Genomic DNA, 17817 nt, shown 5'->3' with positions numbered 1-17817 from the left:
ATTTTAGAAATATTATATTATTTCTAAATCCATGTGCCTGTTTAAACTTCATTATCTCAAATGATACTGAGTGAGTGGTCATGAAACAGTATCATAAAATACATACAGACATTATTTTAATGCAATAAACATGTGATTTTTAAGACTATCTTAACAAACACACATGTTTATTCTTTGCTAAAACATGTTTCTGCAAGTGCCACACCTATATTTTGCATGTTTTCAGTCAGTTGGTTCAAAAGATTATAGGGGGAAAAAAATAAATCTCTCAAAATCCTCAGAATCTCAGAGCAAAATACCAGCCTGTTTTGACAGAGTTAAACACTTTTAATTCTTAGAATTTTTCTTAACTGTGAAACATGGGTAGGGCACTGAAACATGCATTTTTATATTTTTGCTCCTTATGAACCAGATAACACATGAGATGCAATGAAATTTTCCTAGATGTCAATTTTTAATTCTCTTATCTTGAAGCATGGAAGTAAATGGTTGCTAGATTTGTAGACATGCTGGTTTTGGTAGCGATTGCATCTTATGTGGGATGTATCTGGTCTTTTATTATTTGTTTTATAGTGTCATTTCAATGTAATGTGCTGTTCTTTGTGTCTTTGTTGTCTCTTTTTTTTCTTTGTCCCCCCAACAGCATTTTGTCCCGCACAGGGAAGAAGGAGAATCAAGATGCCTCCAATTTGACAGTGCCCATGACCATGTGTCTTTTTCCTGTGCCATTCCCACTCACCCCATCTCTAAGACCACAGGTCAGTTCCATCAACCCTACTGTTACTCGCTCCCTCCTTTACAGCGTCCTGCGAGATGCTCCATCTGAACGTGGCCAGCAAAGTCGTGATGCTCAGTTATCAGACTACCCATCTTTGGACTATCAAGGACTTTACGTGACACTGGTGACACTACTGGATCTAGTTCCCTTGCTACAGCATGGGCAACATGGTAAGCAGGCCCCTGAATGATTCCAGTGCTGTGAATCCATGAGTGATGCATATATCCAGTAGAAGAGATGGGCCTAAACTGACCTGGATCTGGATTTCAAAGCTCCTGGGATGCATTCGTATCCAAGTGTTCTGTTTGACTTTCTTAAATAAAGGATTTTTTTTGCCACATGTGGATTTGGGTTTGAATTCTGAGGTTGTCTGATTTTTAGTGATGTGCTGGTGGTACGTAACTAAAATGCAATGGTATGTAACAAAAATTAGACAGATGGGTGTAAAAATACCCAGATTTTTAACTTGAATCTGGTGGGATAACTTCAGACTGTCTTTTTGGGGTGAGTCTCTTAAAAACACACAAAAAGTTTGCTAATGTGTATCTGGCCTATAATCAATATACAGATTGAGTGTTCTGGTGAAGGTCCATCTCTACACAGAGCATAATATATATCTAATTGAAGAAAAAACCACAGTAATTGTGCTTTGAGATGGCTTTAAAATACTCCTGTGTAAAAAAGCTTGCAGCATCTCTGTCTGACCCAGAGAAAAACAGTATTGTCTTATGTTTTAAATTAGCTGCAAGCAGTTTTTGTGGCTGTGTTGTGTTTGTGTTGTTTTCCTTGAGTTGCTCTGCATCTGTCTGGCTTCTTAATCTGCTCGTCTTTCCATACTGGGATTCAGTATCTCAGTATTCTCCCTATTTATTAGCCAATATTAATTTCCACTGTGGGATTATGATGTATTCCTTACATAGTTCAGTAGAGGAAGATGGTTGTCCATCTGATAATGCTGCTGAAATTCTTCAGGAGGAAAGTTGTTTCTGTTACGTTGTGAGTTCCCTTAGAGCTGGCAGTAGTATGCTTGAATTCAAGGCTGCTGCACTAGGAAATGGTGTGATCTTGCAAAAGCAGGGCCCATAGCAAGATACAGACTTGTTGACTTCAATTCTTAGAAATGGTGGAGTTAATTATAAAAGAATCTCTTCCTAAATAGATAACATGGTGATAATTAACAATCAATGGAGACCTGTAAAGAACAAATAACATTGGGCAAACTTTTTTTTTTTTTTATGGCAACACACTGGCTCTCCTTGTGTGGTTTTCCTGTCCCTAGTCACATTTTTGTTGCTGTGTCATTATCCATCCTAATAGGCAATCCTGGGACACGGTCCCCACTTGAGTAAGGAAGGCGCTCTAGGGAGGAATTACCAGTGGCTTGGCAGCTGGGAGGGTATACCAGTAGGAAATCTTACAGGAGTCTGTGCTGGGTCTAGTGTTACTAAATGTTTAATTTTTTTAAAATTAGCTGATAGAATTTGGATTTACAACTGTTATCAAGATGGTTGCTAGCATGTGCTTTGTGTGAAAGATATGCAATTCAAGTAATTGTGGCAAGCTGCATTCTGTTTTGAAGCATCTCCAAAGGAGAAATGCCAAATACTATGTTTAAGAAAGAAATTAAAGGAAATAGAGGCAATACTAGCTTGGAAATTGTACTGCAGAGAGCTCTGGGTGTTAACAGTAGATCAGAGAAGACCATAAGTCACTAACATAGAAATATTATTCTAGCAATGTGTAAACATATTTTTTTATGTATGAGATACCCGAAGCATTATGTTTATTATTCTAACAGCCCTAGCAAAGCCTCAGCTGGAGGAGTAAAATTTTCAGCTTTGTCCATCTAGCTGCAAGAATAACATGTACTATTTGTGAAGAGTCCAGGATAAAACAAGAATGATTTGACATCTAGAAAATGGGAACAGTGAAAGAAAACCAGAAAAATTTTGGTTTATCTAACTTAGACAAAAATGGAAGGGAGATGTGATTATTATATGAAAATATGTAAAGGTTGCTGTGAGGAGAAATAAACTAAACCAATCTATCTTTGGTTATAGTTGATCAGGATAAGAAGTTACACACTTAAATAGCAGCAATGGACACTTTTTAAATTAAAAAGATCTTTACATGATAAAGATGATTAAGCATTCACAGGAGGAGTGAACTGTCTTGCAGGTTTTTAAGAACATTTTAGATAAATATATGCCAGGAATAGTTTGGTTGACTCATGCTTGGCGCAAGGGGAGATCACTTGTTATTTTGTATGGTTTTGCATGCGGAGAATAAAATTTTGCCATAGAACTTGTTATTTATTTCTTCCTCAGCTTAGTGATTGATTAAAAGAAATACAAATGTTTTTTTATCAGAACAATCCGTGTTGTTTGGGTAAGTACAACTGCTGTGCAAGGCAATCCTGAGCTTTGGCCTGATCAGGCTGTAAAAAAAATGTATTTAGCTGGTGAATATGTATTGCAAGAGAGAAGCACTCTGCAGCCTTGAGGGTGTGGTTGGACTCTTGCATAGAAGGCTGGCCAGAACCACTGAAATGGAGTGCCAGTTTTAATTTTTGCCATGACCCAGGCTGTTTACAGCTGCAGACCTCTCTGTGCTTTACAGACAGTTTTAAATCACACCAGTTGTACAGGTGTCATGTACTTAATGCTGGGGAATAATTAAAAAACTTGGAAGGAAGGCCTTGTGGTGCCCTTGGATTGTTGTACAGGTTCATTGAATGCTCTAACCTCTGTAAGAGAGTTATGGGCACCAGCTCACTTCTTCATTTGGGAGAGAGTACAAAGATTGTTCCACAGTGCCCAGATAGACAATAAACCATGCCTTCCCTTTGGATCTTAAAATGTTGCACAGTTATTTAGTGTCCTTTCCAAAGACTTACAATATGATTTATTAGAATAAGTATAGAAAATCTTAGAAAATATTCCTATCCTTTTAAGCTCTGGCTGCTTTTGGCCTTGATGGTTTCCCTGGAAATCAAGATCTGTAGTTTAATCACATGTGGTTTGAAAAATACAGTGACATATCCTGTAGTAAATATATGTGAGGTACTTTGCAGAACTTTTGAGGCTAATTAACATAAACTCTTATTTTAATATGACTGATGAAGACTAGAATGCTTTTTGCAAAAGCTGACCTTCCATACAATGTGCATTTCAAATTCTGATTCTAGTAACAGCTCTGCTTAAATTCAAGCCATCATACATTAATCACTGTATGATTAAAATCAGCATTGATTTTAATCAATTATTTTGTAGGCTGTAGCTTTCATATTCCCTTCAGACTCTTTGGAGTAGTGTTCAACAGCTGTTTCCCTCTATTTAGGAGGGACTTAAAATTGTGGATGAGCTCTACAGTGACTATCTTCCCAAATTACTTGGAGAGGAAAGCTGGAATTTAAATATAATTTATTTTTTAGTTTTGTAAACAAGAAAGTATATAGCCATAATTATGTTTTCATTGTAATGATTCTATATTTCTTTCATTTTATTCAACAGATCTTGGGCAATCAATTTTTTACACTACTACATGCTTACTTCCTTTTCTCAGTGATGATATTTTGAGTACTTTACCCTATACAATGATTTCAACATTAGCTACCTTTCCTCCATTTCTGCACAAGGATATTATAGAGTATCTCAGCACATCTTTTCTGCCTATGGCTATATGTAAGTAGAACTCATTCTAGTATTGTTTTGTCTTGACACATAGTAGTATCAGACTGTACAAGTCAAAGTTTGATCTGTCACAGAATTGTAATGGAACATCAATCTACTTACATAAAATAATTAATTGTGACTATTTTTCAAAGGAAAATAGCTCTATAATTTTTATTTATTTGTTGCACTGTGTTTTGGTATGAATTCTTCCTTCATTTAAAGTGTGATGTTTATTTAAGAAGTCACTGTTTCCAGACACCTAGAATTTTCAGTGCCAGCAGTGGAAGTTTTGAATACAGCATCAATGGGCAAACTGCTCCTGAAATAATGGATGCAATAGCAACATGTGTAATTTTTGCATCTGGACTGTATCTGGATGTACAAGTATGATTTTTCTCAATGTGATGATGTTGTGGTGAATTTCTGATTTTCTACCTCTCAGTTTTCTTGGCACTTTCTCTCTGAGTTCTGTACTAAATAACTGTGCCTGTAATGTCTCCTATCCATAATGTGTCCAATCCATAAGAGTTAGGACTGAATCTGATGGTCCCCTGCCTCTTTCTTTTCCACTTCTTTTCCACTTCTTTTCCACTTCTTTTCCACTTCTTTTCCACTTCTTTTCCACTTCTTTTCCACTTCTTTTCCACTTCTTTTCCACTTCTTTTCCACTTCTTTTCCACTTCTTTTCCACTTCTTTTCCACTTCTTTTCCACTTCTTTTCCACTTCTTTTCCACTTCTTTTCTTTTCCACTTCTTTTTCTTTCCTTCCCCTCTATGAACGTGTCATATGATGACTTAACTTTATAGTCCCTCCAGGGTATGGATCTTGAGGTGTGTTTTCAGTGCCTGTCCATGTACCTGACAAAAAGCTTGTTAGGACTTCAGCAGTGATGAGAAACATAACAGATTTCTGCAGAGAGAATGATTAGGGTCAATATTAGGTCAGTTTTAACCAACAAGGTTTTTACCGTGTGTGACCAAGCACTGGAACAGTTTGTCGGAGCAGTTGCAGATTCTACATCCTAGCAGATGCTCAAAACACAATTTGCCCTGGGTGCCTGCTCTAGTTGCCTTTCTTTGAGCAGAGGGATTGGCCAAGATGATCACCAGAAGTCCCTTTTAGCATCAACCATTCTGTGATTTTGTGAGGGTGTCTCCTCCTTGCCTCTGTATTCCTGATCTTTGTGGAAAAACATGAACAGCTTTTGTACAGAGATCAAGAGTAATGCCATTTAAGCATGCAGAAGATACTGCAAGATGTATAGTCCAGTATTTTGAGATTAATGTTTAATGCTAATTCATCACCTGTATTTTATGATTTGACCAGTCAATAACCTTGGAAAAGTCCCCTAACTCTCCTGGGCCTCAGTTTTCTTATGTAAAACACTCATTTTTAATACATTGCAATGACATTTTTCACCATTAACTTTGACATGTCTAATGACAGTTTGCAAATCAAAATTGCAAAGATGTATTTCATACCATGTGCAATAGGTTCTTTTTGGGTTAAGAACAGAATGTTTCATTAAGCAACTTCTTTTCCTACTGCTGTAACCTGTTAAAGAACAGCTGAGGGTGGTGACTTAACCTGTCTGTCCTCAGATCTGTAGAATTATACCTCAGAATAACTGGTTGAGTCAAATCCCTGGATTACTTAAATAGATGCTGTTCCCCATCTGCCCTTGACAGAGATTGCATCCTTGCATTTGCATTTGTCATGCTGGCTTTCTTCTCTATCAGTTTTGGTGAGATTTCTGTATGAAACCAGTCTGCTGCTTTTTAAAATTACTGATCTAGTACTGTGTCCTACTTTTTTGCTGATGGCTGTTTAATTGCCCAGTTAGAGCTGCCAAGTATGTTCCAATTTAAATCCATAAAAATACACCTTTCTGTAATAATTTTGGGGTGCTTATTTGTGTGGATAAGATTCAAAAATAAATGAATGAAGTGCAGTGAAGGGAGCCATAGTAATGTTGGGTTGTGTGGGGAGCAGACAGGGAGAAATTCTCCATTTTCTCTTCCCTCCTTCGTCTCTATTTGAGTGTTCTTTTAATTAGTCTCCTTGTCTTTCCCTGCTGGGAATTATATGCTCCTTTGCAAGGCAAGTGCAGAACCTTTGCTTCCCTAAGTGTTTAGTTCTGATTCAAACCAAAAGCGAGGATGTAAAAAATTGTCTAAGCAGTTGGAGAACCAGATGGGAGGGATGAAAACAGCTCACTGAGCTGGTAGCTACAGTTCTGTGCTTCTATCCCAAATGCTTGGTATTTGGGTCCTGGCAGCCAGGCTTGGGAAAATGCTGTGAGGGTGGAAAGATACTTGTGGCATCTCTGTGTAGGAGCTTGCCTTCAAAGCCATGTTGCCTTGTAAAAGTTCTGCAGGGTTTTTCCAAATTTGTGCCGTTTAATAGTAACCCACTTCATGGGAGACCTGGAGGAACTCCACCCACTTTCTGTGTGAGGTGAAAGATACTCAGTGGAGCTGTTCATCGTTATCTCAGCCCAGTTCACATAACAATGGGACTGGTGTTTCTGGTATGTAGCTGCAACTTGAGCTCTTAGCAGATGCTCCCTGAGGAGTAATCTGTGCCCTACACCAGCAGCTATCACCAGCCCCAACCCTTCCTCAGCACACCTCAACAGCTTTCCATTTGTTCTTGATTCCTTACCCTCCAGTTCCTCTTTACCCTTCCTGCAATCCAAGGCCTATGTGCCCTTGGCACTACAAGTGATGTTATTTTGACCAGCCTGTGGGTTCTGAAGGGCCTGAGAAGCCACCTGGTTGATGCAGTTTTAGGGATGAAGTTGCACTGATCTGGAAAGCCAGGTGCTCTGTGGATCAATACCTCTCCATCTTTCTCTTCCACCAGAAAAAGTGGTTCACCTTCAATATAGAGTGTTTCTAGTTTTTTAGGGTTTTTTTCGTTGTTTGTTTGGGTTTTTTTTATTTTCATGACATGACACCTCAGGAATTTTGTCTGCATGAGTTGGAATCAGTTACATGCTATTCTCACCTGCTTTTCCTATTACAATAGAAAATTTATTTATTTTTTCCTTTCTTTTAAGTGGGATCTTCAAAACGAGAAGGTGTTCCAGCACATGTCAATCTGTCTGCATCGTCAATGCTGATGATTGCAATGCAGTACACATCAAACCCAGGTATGTGTAAACATAGTATCATTCATTCTGAAACTACCAGTCAGGAAGTATTGTCAAATGCAATCAGAAAAGTTTTCATTATGGGAAAAAACTGTGGTGCTATCCAGCACAGGATGAAAAATTATTTATTTTAGTCAAAGCTGAGATTTCTGAACATCATGGTGGACATAATCATTATGTAGATAAGAGATCTCATTGTGATGAAGAAATAGGATTTGGCTCAGGACTGGAGACTCTGATGTACTCATGCTTGACATCAGAATATAGTGTTGGCATAAATAATGTCTGTGTTGGAGAGAAATACCACTTACCTTGACTACAGAAATTCATAGTAACTGTCTTAGACTGTGATTCAAATATCTCTGAATTCTTAACTGTTTTTCTAAAGAAGACAGGTAATGCTGGCTGCAGGCTTAATGGAACTATAAAGAAGATAAATGTAATTACAAGTAGCTAAACAAAAGTGAGGCAGTCCCTGTTAAACCATTTGGATCACCTAACAAATTGAAGCAATATTTAACCCCAGTGAGCTGCTACATTGCATGATCATCAGCTGTCAACTGTCTGCTGTCTGTGTTGGTGGGTAGGTGGTGTGTGGAGGAACCCCACACTGCATTGTGTGAGGAGTGCCACATCATCCTCACTTGCTTCACACAGGTAAATAAAAGCAGAACACCATTTATAAAGCTGTTTGCAGAAGTCAGTTTTTTCATTAAATGTTCTGTCTTTGTTTTTTATGATTTCTGTGTTCAAACCATCAGAAAAAAATATTGCCCTGTGGATTTTGGGAAGTCAGACATGTAAAACAGTTCACTTGACTCTCATGGTTGATACAGAATGACTCCTGTAGCCTTTGGTATATGTGGGAATAATATATTGTTACATGTGACTTCCATTGCTGCCTCAAGATGAAGGACAAGATACCCATTTACCGCTGTGACAAAAGGACAAAGTTTTAGTGAATCAGCAGGTATTTTTCAATTAGATGTGTTGGAAAAAGATGTCCATTGCTGTGCAAAAAGCTGTACCCTCATGGTAATCATCTTCCTGCATTTCTTGACGGAAAAAACGTTGCTAATATTCAGTTTCTTATATTTTATGATGACTTTTAGGGCACTGATTCTTTAGCAAGCCCTTTAAAATAAAAAATATTTTAGTGAGGCATAGAGTTTTGGATGGACAAAGCAAAGCCAATTAGCTGATTACCTCACTTCTGTGACCTGAGTTTCTATGTCCATGTTAAGTATATACTGTCTTTTCTCTCTCAGTGTATCACTGCCAATTATTGGAATGCCTCATGAAATATAAGCAAGAAGTATGGAAAGTAAGTTTATGATCATATATACTTCGTGGAAATGACTGTGCTTGGGTAGTAATTAAAACCAGATGGCTTGAAAATTGAACTGACTGTATGCCAGGAAATTGTACATGATCTTTGCATCCAGTCCTCCCTCTGGATTATGGAGAGGAAGGTCCCTCTAATTTTTAGTTTACAGAGGCAGTTCTACATTTCATAGAACAGAGCTCTGTTTCCTAAGTACAATGTGGTTGTGACTCCAATGAAATTTTAATAATGAGCAGACTTCTCAGTTCATGTAGGACTGGGCTTTCACAAGAACTGTTTGTGAGTGTTGTTGTCTGAATCTGCTCTGAATCTGGTTATGTGTCTGTATCTCACCTCTTTGCTCCATGGCTAGACAGAGAATTCATTTTGCTCTGTTAGTCCACTGTGGGGTGAGTGGTTGTTGTTGCATGCTCTGATAAAACTCAGGAACATTGAAGTTGGTCATCTAATCTGTCTCTAAGGACATAAAAAGGAAGTTTCTTAGGGCATGAAATGTATTAATTTTGTGTGTTCAACAATCTTTGAACAGAAATACAGTATGTTGAATTGCAGTTTGTTACCTTGCAAAAATAAACATTTTGTACATGTCTTTCCTTAGGATTTGCTGTATGTAATAGCCTATGGGCCATCTCAAGTTAAACCTCCAGCAGTACAAATGTTATTTCACTATTGGCCCAATTTAAAACCTCCTGGGGCAATCAGTGAGTACAGAGGACTGCAGTACACAGGTCAGTGCAGCTGGTTTTGTGTAGGCCAAAATAAATAAATTATGAGAAGTATTAAAGTCACATTTTTACAATTCTATGATGTGTTTTTACTTTTTTTGTTTGATTAATTGTACTTTCATAACAATATGCAATATCCATTAATCTGCATTTTCAAAAGATGTTATGAAAAATAAAAACTCAGATCATGGCTAGTAAATATGTTGTCTTACAATATTAACTAAACAGGAGTAGAAATAAATATTGTTTGTAAAAAATAGTCTGTGAAACTGCTGCCTGGGCCTCCCAACTGTTCTGGTTTATGTTCCTTTCAATTATTGCTTTGGTTGCTTTTGTTGTGCCAGCTGCTCACATTGCTGCTGTTGCTAAGACTTCTTATCTGCTGTTACTGTCAAAAAAAGTCAGGTGATGCCAGGTGCTGTTAGTATAATGGATAAATTCTCAAGGTTGATTATAGAATGAAAATGGGGGACAAAGTCAGGAATGCAGCTGGAGTAGGTGGATGGTACAGAGTCCTCTGTCTGCCAGACTCCCCAGAGACACTGATGGGATGGTGCTGCAACAGGGGTGGACTGTCCAGCCACAACTCATCATTTGCTTTTCCTGCTTGTCTGTCTCAACTGTTCTAATAATCTCTGTCATATGGCAAATGTTTTGTTCACTTTTGAAATTTCTGGACCAGAATGTGACATTTTAAGTTATGAAAATGAAGGGTTGGAAGAAACCTTCGAAGACCTGTAGACCAACTCAAGTGCAGCCTGAATGTTCCCAGTAGATATTTGTCTGATCTGTTTAAAGCCTTCCATTGAAGAGTTGATAAGTTTTCTTGACTATTTAGGAAAAAAAAAAATTCTTCATGTACTGCTCTGCATCACTTCTTCCATGCAAGGAGGCCTGTAAACTAATTATGAGAGTATTCTTTTTGAACTGTTGTTACTAGCTCTGGAAATACTCATGTTTATTCCTTATATATAAAGATTTTTTCTAATATATCCCAGAATGGGATAAGTATTATCTGCAGTTGCATGGCATTTTGACCTGGGGGCATCCCGTAGAGCATCAGGTGATGCCATTTGAGCATCCCTTTGTTGCTTACTTCTTGTCATTGCACAGCTAAGGCTCCTTCTGCCACTGGACTAGTTTTGTCATAGCTGTGTTTTCATTTTGCCTGGGAATGTAATTGAATTTACTCAGCTACTCCTACCATCTTGCTCCTGGAATGGAAGAATAGTTAATTATTTCAAGATGCTGGTGAGATCAAGATGAGTCTGCAACAGGAATGTCTGTGGGTTACTTTTTCCATTTTCTCACTCAATCCATGGTTCATTTAATTATATTGTAAATAAGTCAGGAGGCCTGTAAGTTCAAGGTTGTTACTGTAATTATTCCTTCCTGAGGAATGGCTATTTGTATTGTACTCGTATTTGTCTAGTACTTACTACAGGAGGCTCTTGTTCTCAGCTGAGACCTCTATACACAAAGAATATCAATATCTCTTCTCACTTATTAATCAGCCATGTTTTGGTTTTGCAGCCTGGAATCCTATTCATTGCCAGCACATTGAATGCCATAATGCAATTAACAAACCAGCTGTGAAGGTACTGCTGTTACTTCAGGGGCCAAACCCAGCTCTCTGGGGTGGGGGAGGTTGTGCCATGTGCCATGGTGGTGTGCAGGTGACCAAAAACAGGTGCTAAGGGAGCAGCAAAGTCTCTTGAGACCAAGGGGGCCACACCTTTGTGAATATGTTCTTCAGCTGCCTAAAGCAAGATGTGGTTTCTCCTGCAACTACTGTGGGAAATCTTGAAATTAAACATGGTGATGGTTGTAGAGCTCTTCATAAAATTCTAAGCTGGCTCCTGGCTAATCCATGTAAATGTTTTCTTGAACACATACATGTTTATAAACATGTACAATTATTACTGTGTACAGGAAGCATTATTTCAATTGTGTAGGTACATGTTCACCTTGGTACCTTAATTGAGCTTATACCATGCACCTACTCTGGTCATGAGCCTTTGCTTGGAATGTGTCCTAAAGCAAAGAGCAACAAAGCTTTACTTACCTTTTCTGCAGCCCTCTTTGAGGAAGGTAAATTCTGTCCTTACTGTTTACATGTAAAAATGAAAAAGGTTTGACCAGGCTCACAGAACAATTTGGTAGCAGAGACAAGAACAGCAGCCCAAGTCCAGAACATACTACAGTTATGGGTACTGATCAATTCATTTGTATCTAGTTAAATATGTAGGTACAACCAATTTTCCTGGCAGCAATTTGTATACTAATATGATTTCTTTAGTCAAACTGTTCTGCAGTGAGCCTTTTCCACAGGCTGTGATAGGACATAATGATGGCACTTATCTCAGAAGTCCTGCGAGGGACCACCTTCCTGCCCTCTCCAGTCATTCTCAGTGATTCCTTTCTCACAGGAAAAATGCTGAAAGTTGTTCCTTCATCTTGTAGTGATCACTAGATCCAGGCTAATAACACAATAGAGCAAAACATGTAAAAAGGACAGTTTCAAGCTTTGCTGATTAAATACCTAAATATTTTTGAGTGATCTGCTAGCCTAATTTTGACAGAACCAGTTTTGATCAGTCATCACTCAGAAAAATGAAGCCTGTTGTGTCCTAAATAGATGATTTGGTTGACAAAGATGGGAAACATCCAAAGAGGTATTTGTCTGTATTTATGGAGTCTTGCACTCCAATGGAGTGAGAGTGATCAGAGTGGTTAAGATACAGTGTATGCATACTACTGTTCAGGGTTTCCTTAGCAGTACAAAACACTTGAACAAATGTGTATGGAACTGGCTGTTAGCTGTAACTGTTTTCTGTAATTGACTTATGTGAAGGGGTAAAAGCTAATGCAAGACAAAGTCTGGACCTATGTTGCCAAGGGAACTGTGAGTCTTTGTTCTGTCACTGCAGTTGTGCTCTATACTTGAAAACTGTGATGACTGAAAATTAGATTTTGCTGGAAGAGGCACTTTTGAGAGAGAAAAATCCAGACCTTTCCATTACCACGTCCTAAACAATGGATCCTCTAAGTGCTATTTTTTGGGGGAAGAAGAAGTAGCAGTGTATAGTAAATATGTGATGTGAATCTATAACAAATGTCTTTCAGAAAGCAATAATATTGGTACTGAAATATGTCCTATTTTTTTACAGATTCTCACATCCCTGTCTTTGTTAGAAACAGTTTGAGATCTATGTGCTGTGTATTTTCTTTCAGAATACTAAACGCTCTTAACACATATCAAAACTGTGTTATATTTTATGTCCTAGCTTTATCATGTTGAATGTTTTCAGCAAGCTTCAATGAACAGAGATGTTAATCCTTTTCCTTCTCCATGTTTCAGATGTGCATTGACCCATCTCTGTCTGTGGCTTTAGGTGATAAGCCACCTCCCCTATATCTTTGTGAAGAATGCAGCCAAAGAATTGCTGGGTAAGTAAACCAAGAGCTGGAAAATTATAAATATTGTCAGACTCCTGAGCTCAGAACTCTGGAGTTTTGCTTTTCTGCAGTGTGATTACCATGTAATTTGTATTGGTAAACCTGTTGAAATATATGGAGGACACTGCCACTAAGTATGAATAAGGATTACAGATGTTTACCCCACATGATCAGCATTTGCACCTACCTTAAACAGAGCTTTTAATTTGAGATCTCTGAAAGAATAGATACTGTGGGATCTATGTGCATTGACTGTGACAGGAAAACCTCATTAATGAACCAGCTTATGCTTATGAAACATTTTTTGTCTTCATCCATAAGTTGTCATCTAAAACGGAACATTACAGTGACAGTTCTTTTACAGAACTCTCACTAATGTTTTGCAACATTTATTTCAGATTAGTCTCTAAGATATACTAGAAAGCAGCAAAGATCAAAGAAATTGATCCAGGATTGGCCAGTACTTGGAAGGAATATACCCTGTGATAAAATAACCTTACTTTGTTTTCAGTTTTGATTGTCTTTTTTAATCTTTAAATTGCTACTTTGGTTTGCATTAGTATACAAAGTCTACTAATACTTACAGTGCCAGTCATTACTTCAAATGGACAAAGTTACAGGTTGTTCAGAACCTAAAGGAGTGTTTTTTTCCTCAGTTTCAGGCACCTTTAAATCACACAGGCTGTGGGAAAAGCACTTACATCTCACCTTAGGCTTTTAATTCATCATCGAGTTAAAGCTGCAGGGAAAAGTAATTGAATTTGGTAGAAGCATAGCTTCTAAGCACACTCACAGAAAACACTTCTGGTACCTTGGTTTCTTTTTTGCATTCATCTGTTATTCTTCACTATAATTTCTTAGCTGTCAGACTTTCAGTGCACACTTCGGTTTAATTTGATAAATTTATGTCTCAAAAGTAATTTTTGAGAGCCTTGAACATGGTGACCAACATCATCAAAGTGGTAATTTACAGTAAGAGAGCACAACAAAGGGATGTTATGTAAACCAGTCTGCAGTTTATAAAACTACATTTGAAAAAAAAGCTTCAGAATAATTTTCCTACCAATAAATCCATATATACATACATGTATATGTATAAAAAGAAAGCTAATTACATATACATTTTTACAGGGATCACAGTGAATGGTTGATTGATGTTCTTCTGCCGCAAGGTAAGAGGTATTTTAAGGGTAGGTACAAACTAATAATGGTTGTACAAAGCTATGCTGATATTTCTCCATACTGCATTACTTGAACTGCTGCACTCTGTTCAAAAGTGTTGAGTTGTTTTTTTGTTTTTTTTTTAAAGTAGTTTGTCCTCAATGCTGCTTAATGTCCTTAAAGTGCTATGAGGAATTAACTAATTCTTTATCTGAAATGCTATGCAACTTTTAATGTGTGAGGAAACAGAGATGATTGAACAGATTTTCAGATCTTGAAGCATTCCTAATTGGAACCAAGCTTTTAAAAAGTATTTGTGTCCCACAGCACTGTCCAAAAACTGGGGCTAGTTCTTCTGGTAACCTGGGTCTGATTTGCAAGCTCTAAATGCTGCTGAAAATCTGTAACATGAGACTGCAAAGGATATCAGAAAAGGACATAAAATATTTTTCAATGATCCAGTCATCAATCCAATCACTGTCCTTTGGCCAATGACAAAACCTGATACTTTGTTATCTGCTAGGATGCAGGCAAAGCATGTTGACAGAGTAATCAGCATATTGTCTAAAATAACCCTTCTAGGGAGAGAATGAAGACACTGCCTCTTTCTTTGCTTTGCAAACTGAAAATTCTTAAGCAGTTGAGATTTTTTTTGCTGTCTGCTTTTAGCTGAAATGTTATCCAGATTAAGGATGTTTTATTTACTTAAGGGAACCACTTCTTTTTGAGCAGCCACTTAAAGTTACTGAATCATATGTTGCCAGGACAACAGATCAAATAGCTACTGCTTACAGGTTGAATCTGCAAACATTTCACTCTGAAACCATGAACCACAGACGTAGTGGCTGCTTACACATTGTTCACCCATATTCACTACTCTTTTATGCCAAGAGCTTTCACAAGCAGAGCAGGCCCACCTGAGCCTTGTCCCCTACAAGCCACAGTCATGTGTACAGGGTGTGCTTTTACAGGTCTGTCTGTAGGCAGAGGCATAAGCAGAAAGAAGGTGGATGGGCTGCAGAGCACACCACACTTAATGCACCAAGGCTTTATTGCATTTCAAAGTATCCTAACTAATGCAGGCTTAGGGGTTTCAGTAGTATCTGGAAACACAAGTTTAGCCCAGAGACTTCCTTGCAGGATGTCATTTTCCCATGGCTGCCGTAGTAAACCAGAAAGATCATGTGTTCATGTTTTGTATGCCTTCCCCTTGCAGCTGAAATTTCTGCTATATGTCAGAAGAAGGTAAGATTCAGCCATTTGTGTGATGGGGCATGATTTGATGTTGTGTGTAATGTCATTCCATTACTGTGTAGTGTGTTCTTCTTTGTACCATTCCAAAACTTCACAATTTACCCATGAATGCATTTATTGGTGGATGGAAATGATTCAGCAGCAGCAGGTTTCTTTTTGTTAAAACTGACAATGTTGATTTGAGTTGTAGGTTTTAGTTTAAGTGGCAATTAGTAAAGCAATCCAATTACGCAGTTGAGCTCTGTATTCTGTAACTCTGTTTATGAAGAGGATAGAACAAGAGATGAATTTTAAATCTAAGTGTTTATATATCTTCCCATCTCCTTGAAGTCTTGGATTAATTCTAAATTGGGCAAAAATCATACTTAAAAATATGTATTTTTAAAAATACATGGACTGAAAATCTTTAGTTTGGCTCTAAAAAGATTGCTGACAAAAAGAATCTGCTTGCGGTACATACCAGCTAATGCGTTTTAATAAGACCTTAATAGCAAGGAATACAGTGTATAACATATTCTAGTTCTCATGGGGTAAAGAAAGCTTTTCTGTTGGGCTGGATTACTAGGTGGCAGAAATTTCAGGTGCTTATTTCAAAGGCTTGTACAGTTTCCTATGATAAGGCAGATCCTTACATAGCATAAACTGTGGCATGGTGGCACCATTTTTTTGCACTCCTAAGGATCTACCAGTTGCTACCTGAAACTTAAAAAGACCTTCTGAAGTGGAAGCAGGTGTTAAGACAGCTACTGTAAAATTTAGAGGTTGCTCCAAGTCAGGAGGTTGAGGTTGATGACTCAAGTGTCAGTTTGGTGTTTCAGAAGAGGAGCAACTGTGACATTTAAATCCAGGCTCAACAGTTAGTCCTGAGCTTGTCTTTCTGGAAGGTCAGTGATGTTTGGCATAAGGAGGTTGCACACAGTCGTGCTTTCACAGAGTCATTTTGGAAATTGCCAACACTTGTGCCAGCTCTGTAGCGCTGACTCTCGTCCCAGTTGTCGGCTCCATTTCCTGATACCTGTGGCCTGATAAACCCTTTCTTATTTTGCAGAACTGCAGCTCCCACGTCAGAAGAGCTGTCGTCACCTGCTTCTCGGCGGGCTGCTGCGGCCGCCACGGCAACCGGCCCGTGCGCTACTGCAAGAGGTGCCACTCGAACCACCACAGCAGCGAGGTGGGCGCGGCCGCCGAGACCCACCTGTACCAGACCTCGCCGCCGCCCATCAACACCCGCGAGTGCGGCGCCGAGGAGCTCGTGTGCACCGTGGAAGCTGTCATCAGGTAACAGCTTGTGAGCATCCCTGTGTGGAGCAGGGACAGGGTTTTGTGTGAATAGTGCTGAGGAGCTCGTGTGCACCGTGGAAGCTGTCATCAGGTAACAGCCTGTGAGCATCCCTGTGTGGGGCAGATCAGGATTTTGTGTGAATAGTGCTGAGGAGCTCGTGTACACCGTGGAAGCTGTCATCAGGTAACAGGTGTGAGCATCCCTGTGTGGAGCAGATCAGGGTTTTGTGTGAATAGTGCCTGCAGGTCTTGTGCAGTGGATTTTCTTTCCACTGGGACAATCTGAGAGCAGACACTGAACCTCTGCTGCTTTAGCAGAGAATGGTTCAGGTGTGGGCATTGTCCTGATAGGGAAGTCAGCCTGGAATCCCAGGATTTGGTGTTACTTTCTTTCAGGACAGTCATGACATTCATATGGCTTTACACGGAGCTGCTCTTGATTAGATACCTGTATCCACTGCTGGAAAGTTGCATTCACTGACCACGAGCTTGTTTTGTAGCTTGCTGAAAGAAGCAGAGTTTCATGCAGAGCAGAGGGAGCATGAACTCAACCGAAGGAGGCAGATGGGCCTCTCCTCTTCCCATCACTCCCTGGACAACACAGACTTTGATAATAAAGATGATGACAAGCATGACCAACGCCTCCTGAGCCAGTTTGGGATATGGTTCTTGGTAAGAAATTCTTGGTTTCTTCTCTCTTCTTGGTTGCCTCTCCTTTGTTTTCTGTTTTACCTCTTTTTATTTTTTATTCTTACTTCTTGGCTTTAGTTGGTGACTTATTCTGATTTGTAAGCAAACATTTGTCCTGTGAAGTTGTCGGACTTGGAGATTTCATAACTGGTTTTTGTAGAGCTGCTGGCTGCCTCTGAGTCTGCTACAAAGTGTGTGACAGAATTGGTCACTCTCAGTTTTTTAATTGACTTTCTATTTGCCATCAGCGTCTTTTCACAAATGCCCTCTGGTGAGTGCCATTATTTTAACTTTA

General features: G+C 38.8%; 1 protein-coding gene across 6 annotated transcripts in view; it reads left to right on the top strand.

Moving 5' to 3' along the window:
- UNC79 (unc-79 homolog, NALCN channel complex subunit) overlaps positions 1–17817 on the top strand; it is a 108220-nt gene that overhangs the window by 10185 nt on the left and 80218 nt on the right. For 5 of the 6 annotated variants that reach the window (XM_033061746.1, XM_033061747.1, XM_033061742.1 and 2 more), the window contains 11 exons: positions 644–948; positions 4291–4461; positions 7515–7607; positions 8876–8931; positions 9551–9680; positions 11211–11275; positions 13039–13127; positions 14268–14308; positions 15514–15542; positions 16600–16829; positions 17333–17504. In XM_033061746.1, coding sequence (XP_032917637.1) covers positions 644–948; positions 4291–4461; positions 7515–7607; positions 8876–8931; positions 9551–9680; positions 11211–11275; positions 13039–13127; positions 14268–14308; positions 15514–15542; positions 16600–16829; positions 17333–17504 — 1381 coding nt within the window. The remainder of the gene's footprint in view (positions 1–643; positions 949–4290; positions 4462–7514; positions 7608–8875; positions 8932–9550; positions 9681–11210; positions 11276–13038; positions 13128–14267; positions 14309–15513; positions 15543–16599; positions 16830–17332; positions 17505–17817) is intronic. The other variant, XM_033061744.1, reaches the window with a different exon arrangement.

Source organism: Catharus ustulatus, chromosome 6, assembly GCF_009819885.2.
Source record: "Catharus ustulatus isolate bCatUst1 chromosome 6, bCatUst1.pri.v2, whole genome shotgun sequence".
Taxonomy (NCBI): domain Eukaryota; kingdom Metazoa; phylum Chordata; class Aves; order Passeriformes; family Turdidae; genus Catharus; species Catharus ustulatus.
This window is presented reverse-complemented; position numbering and strand designations above follow the sequence as displayed.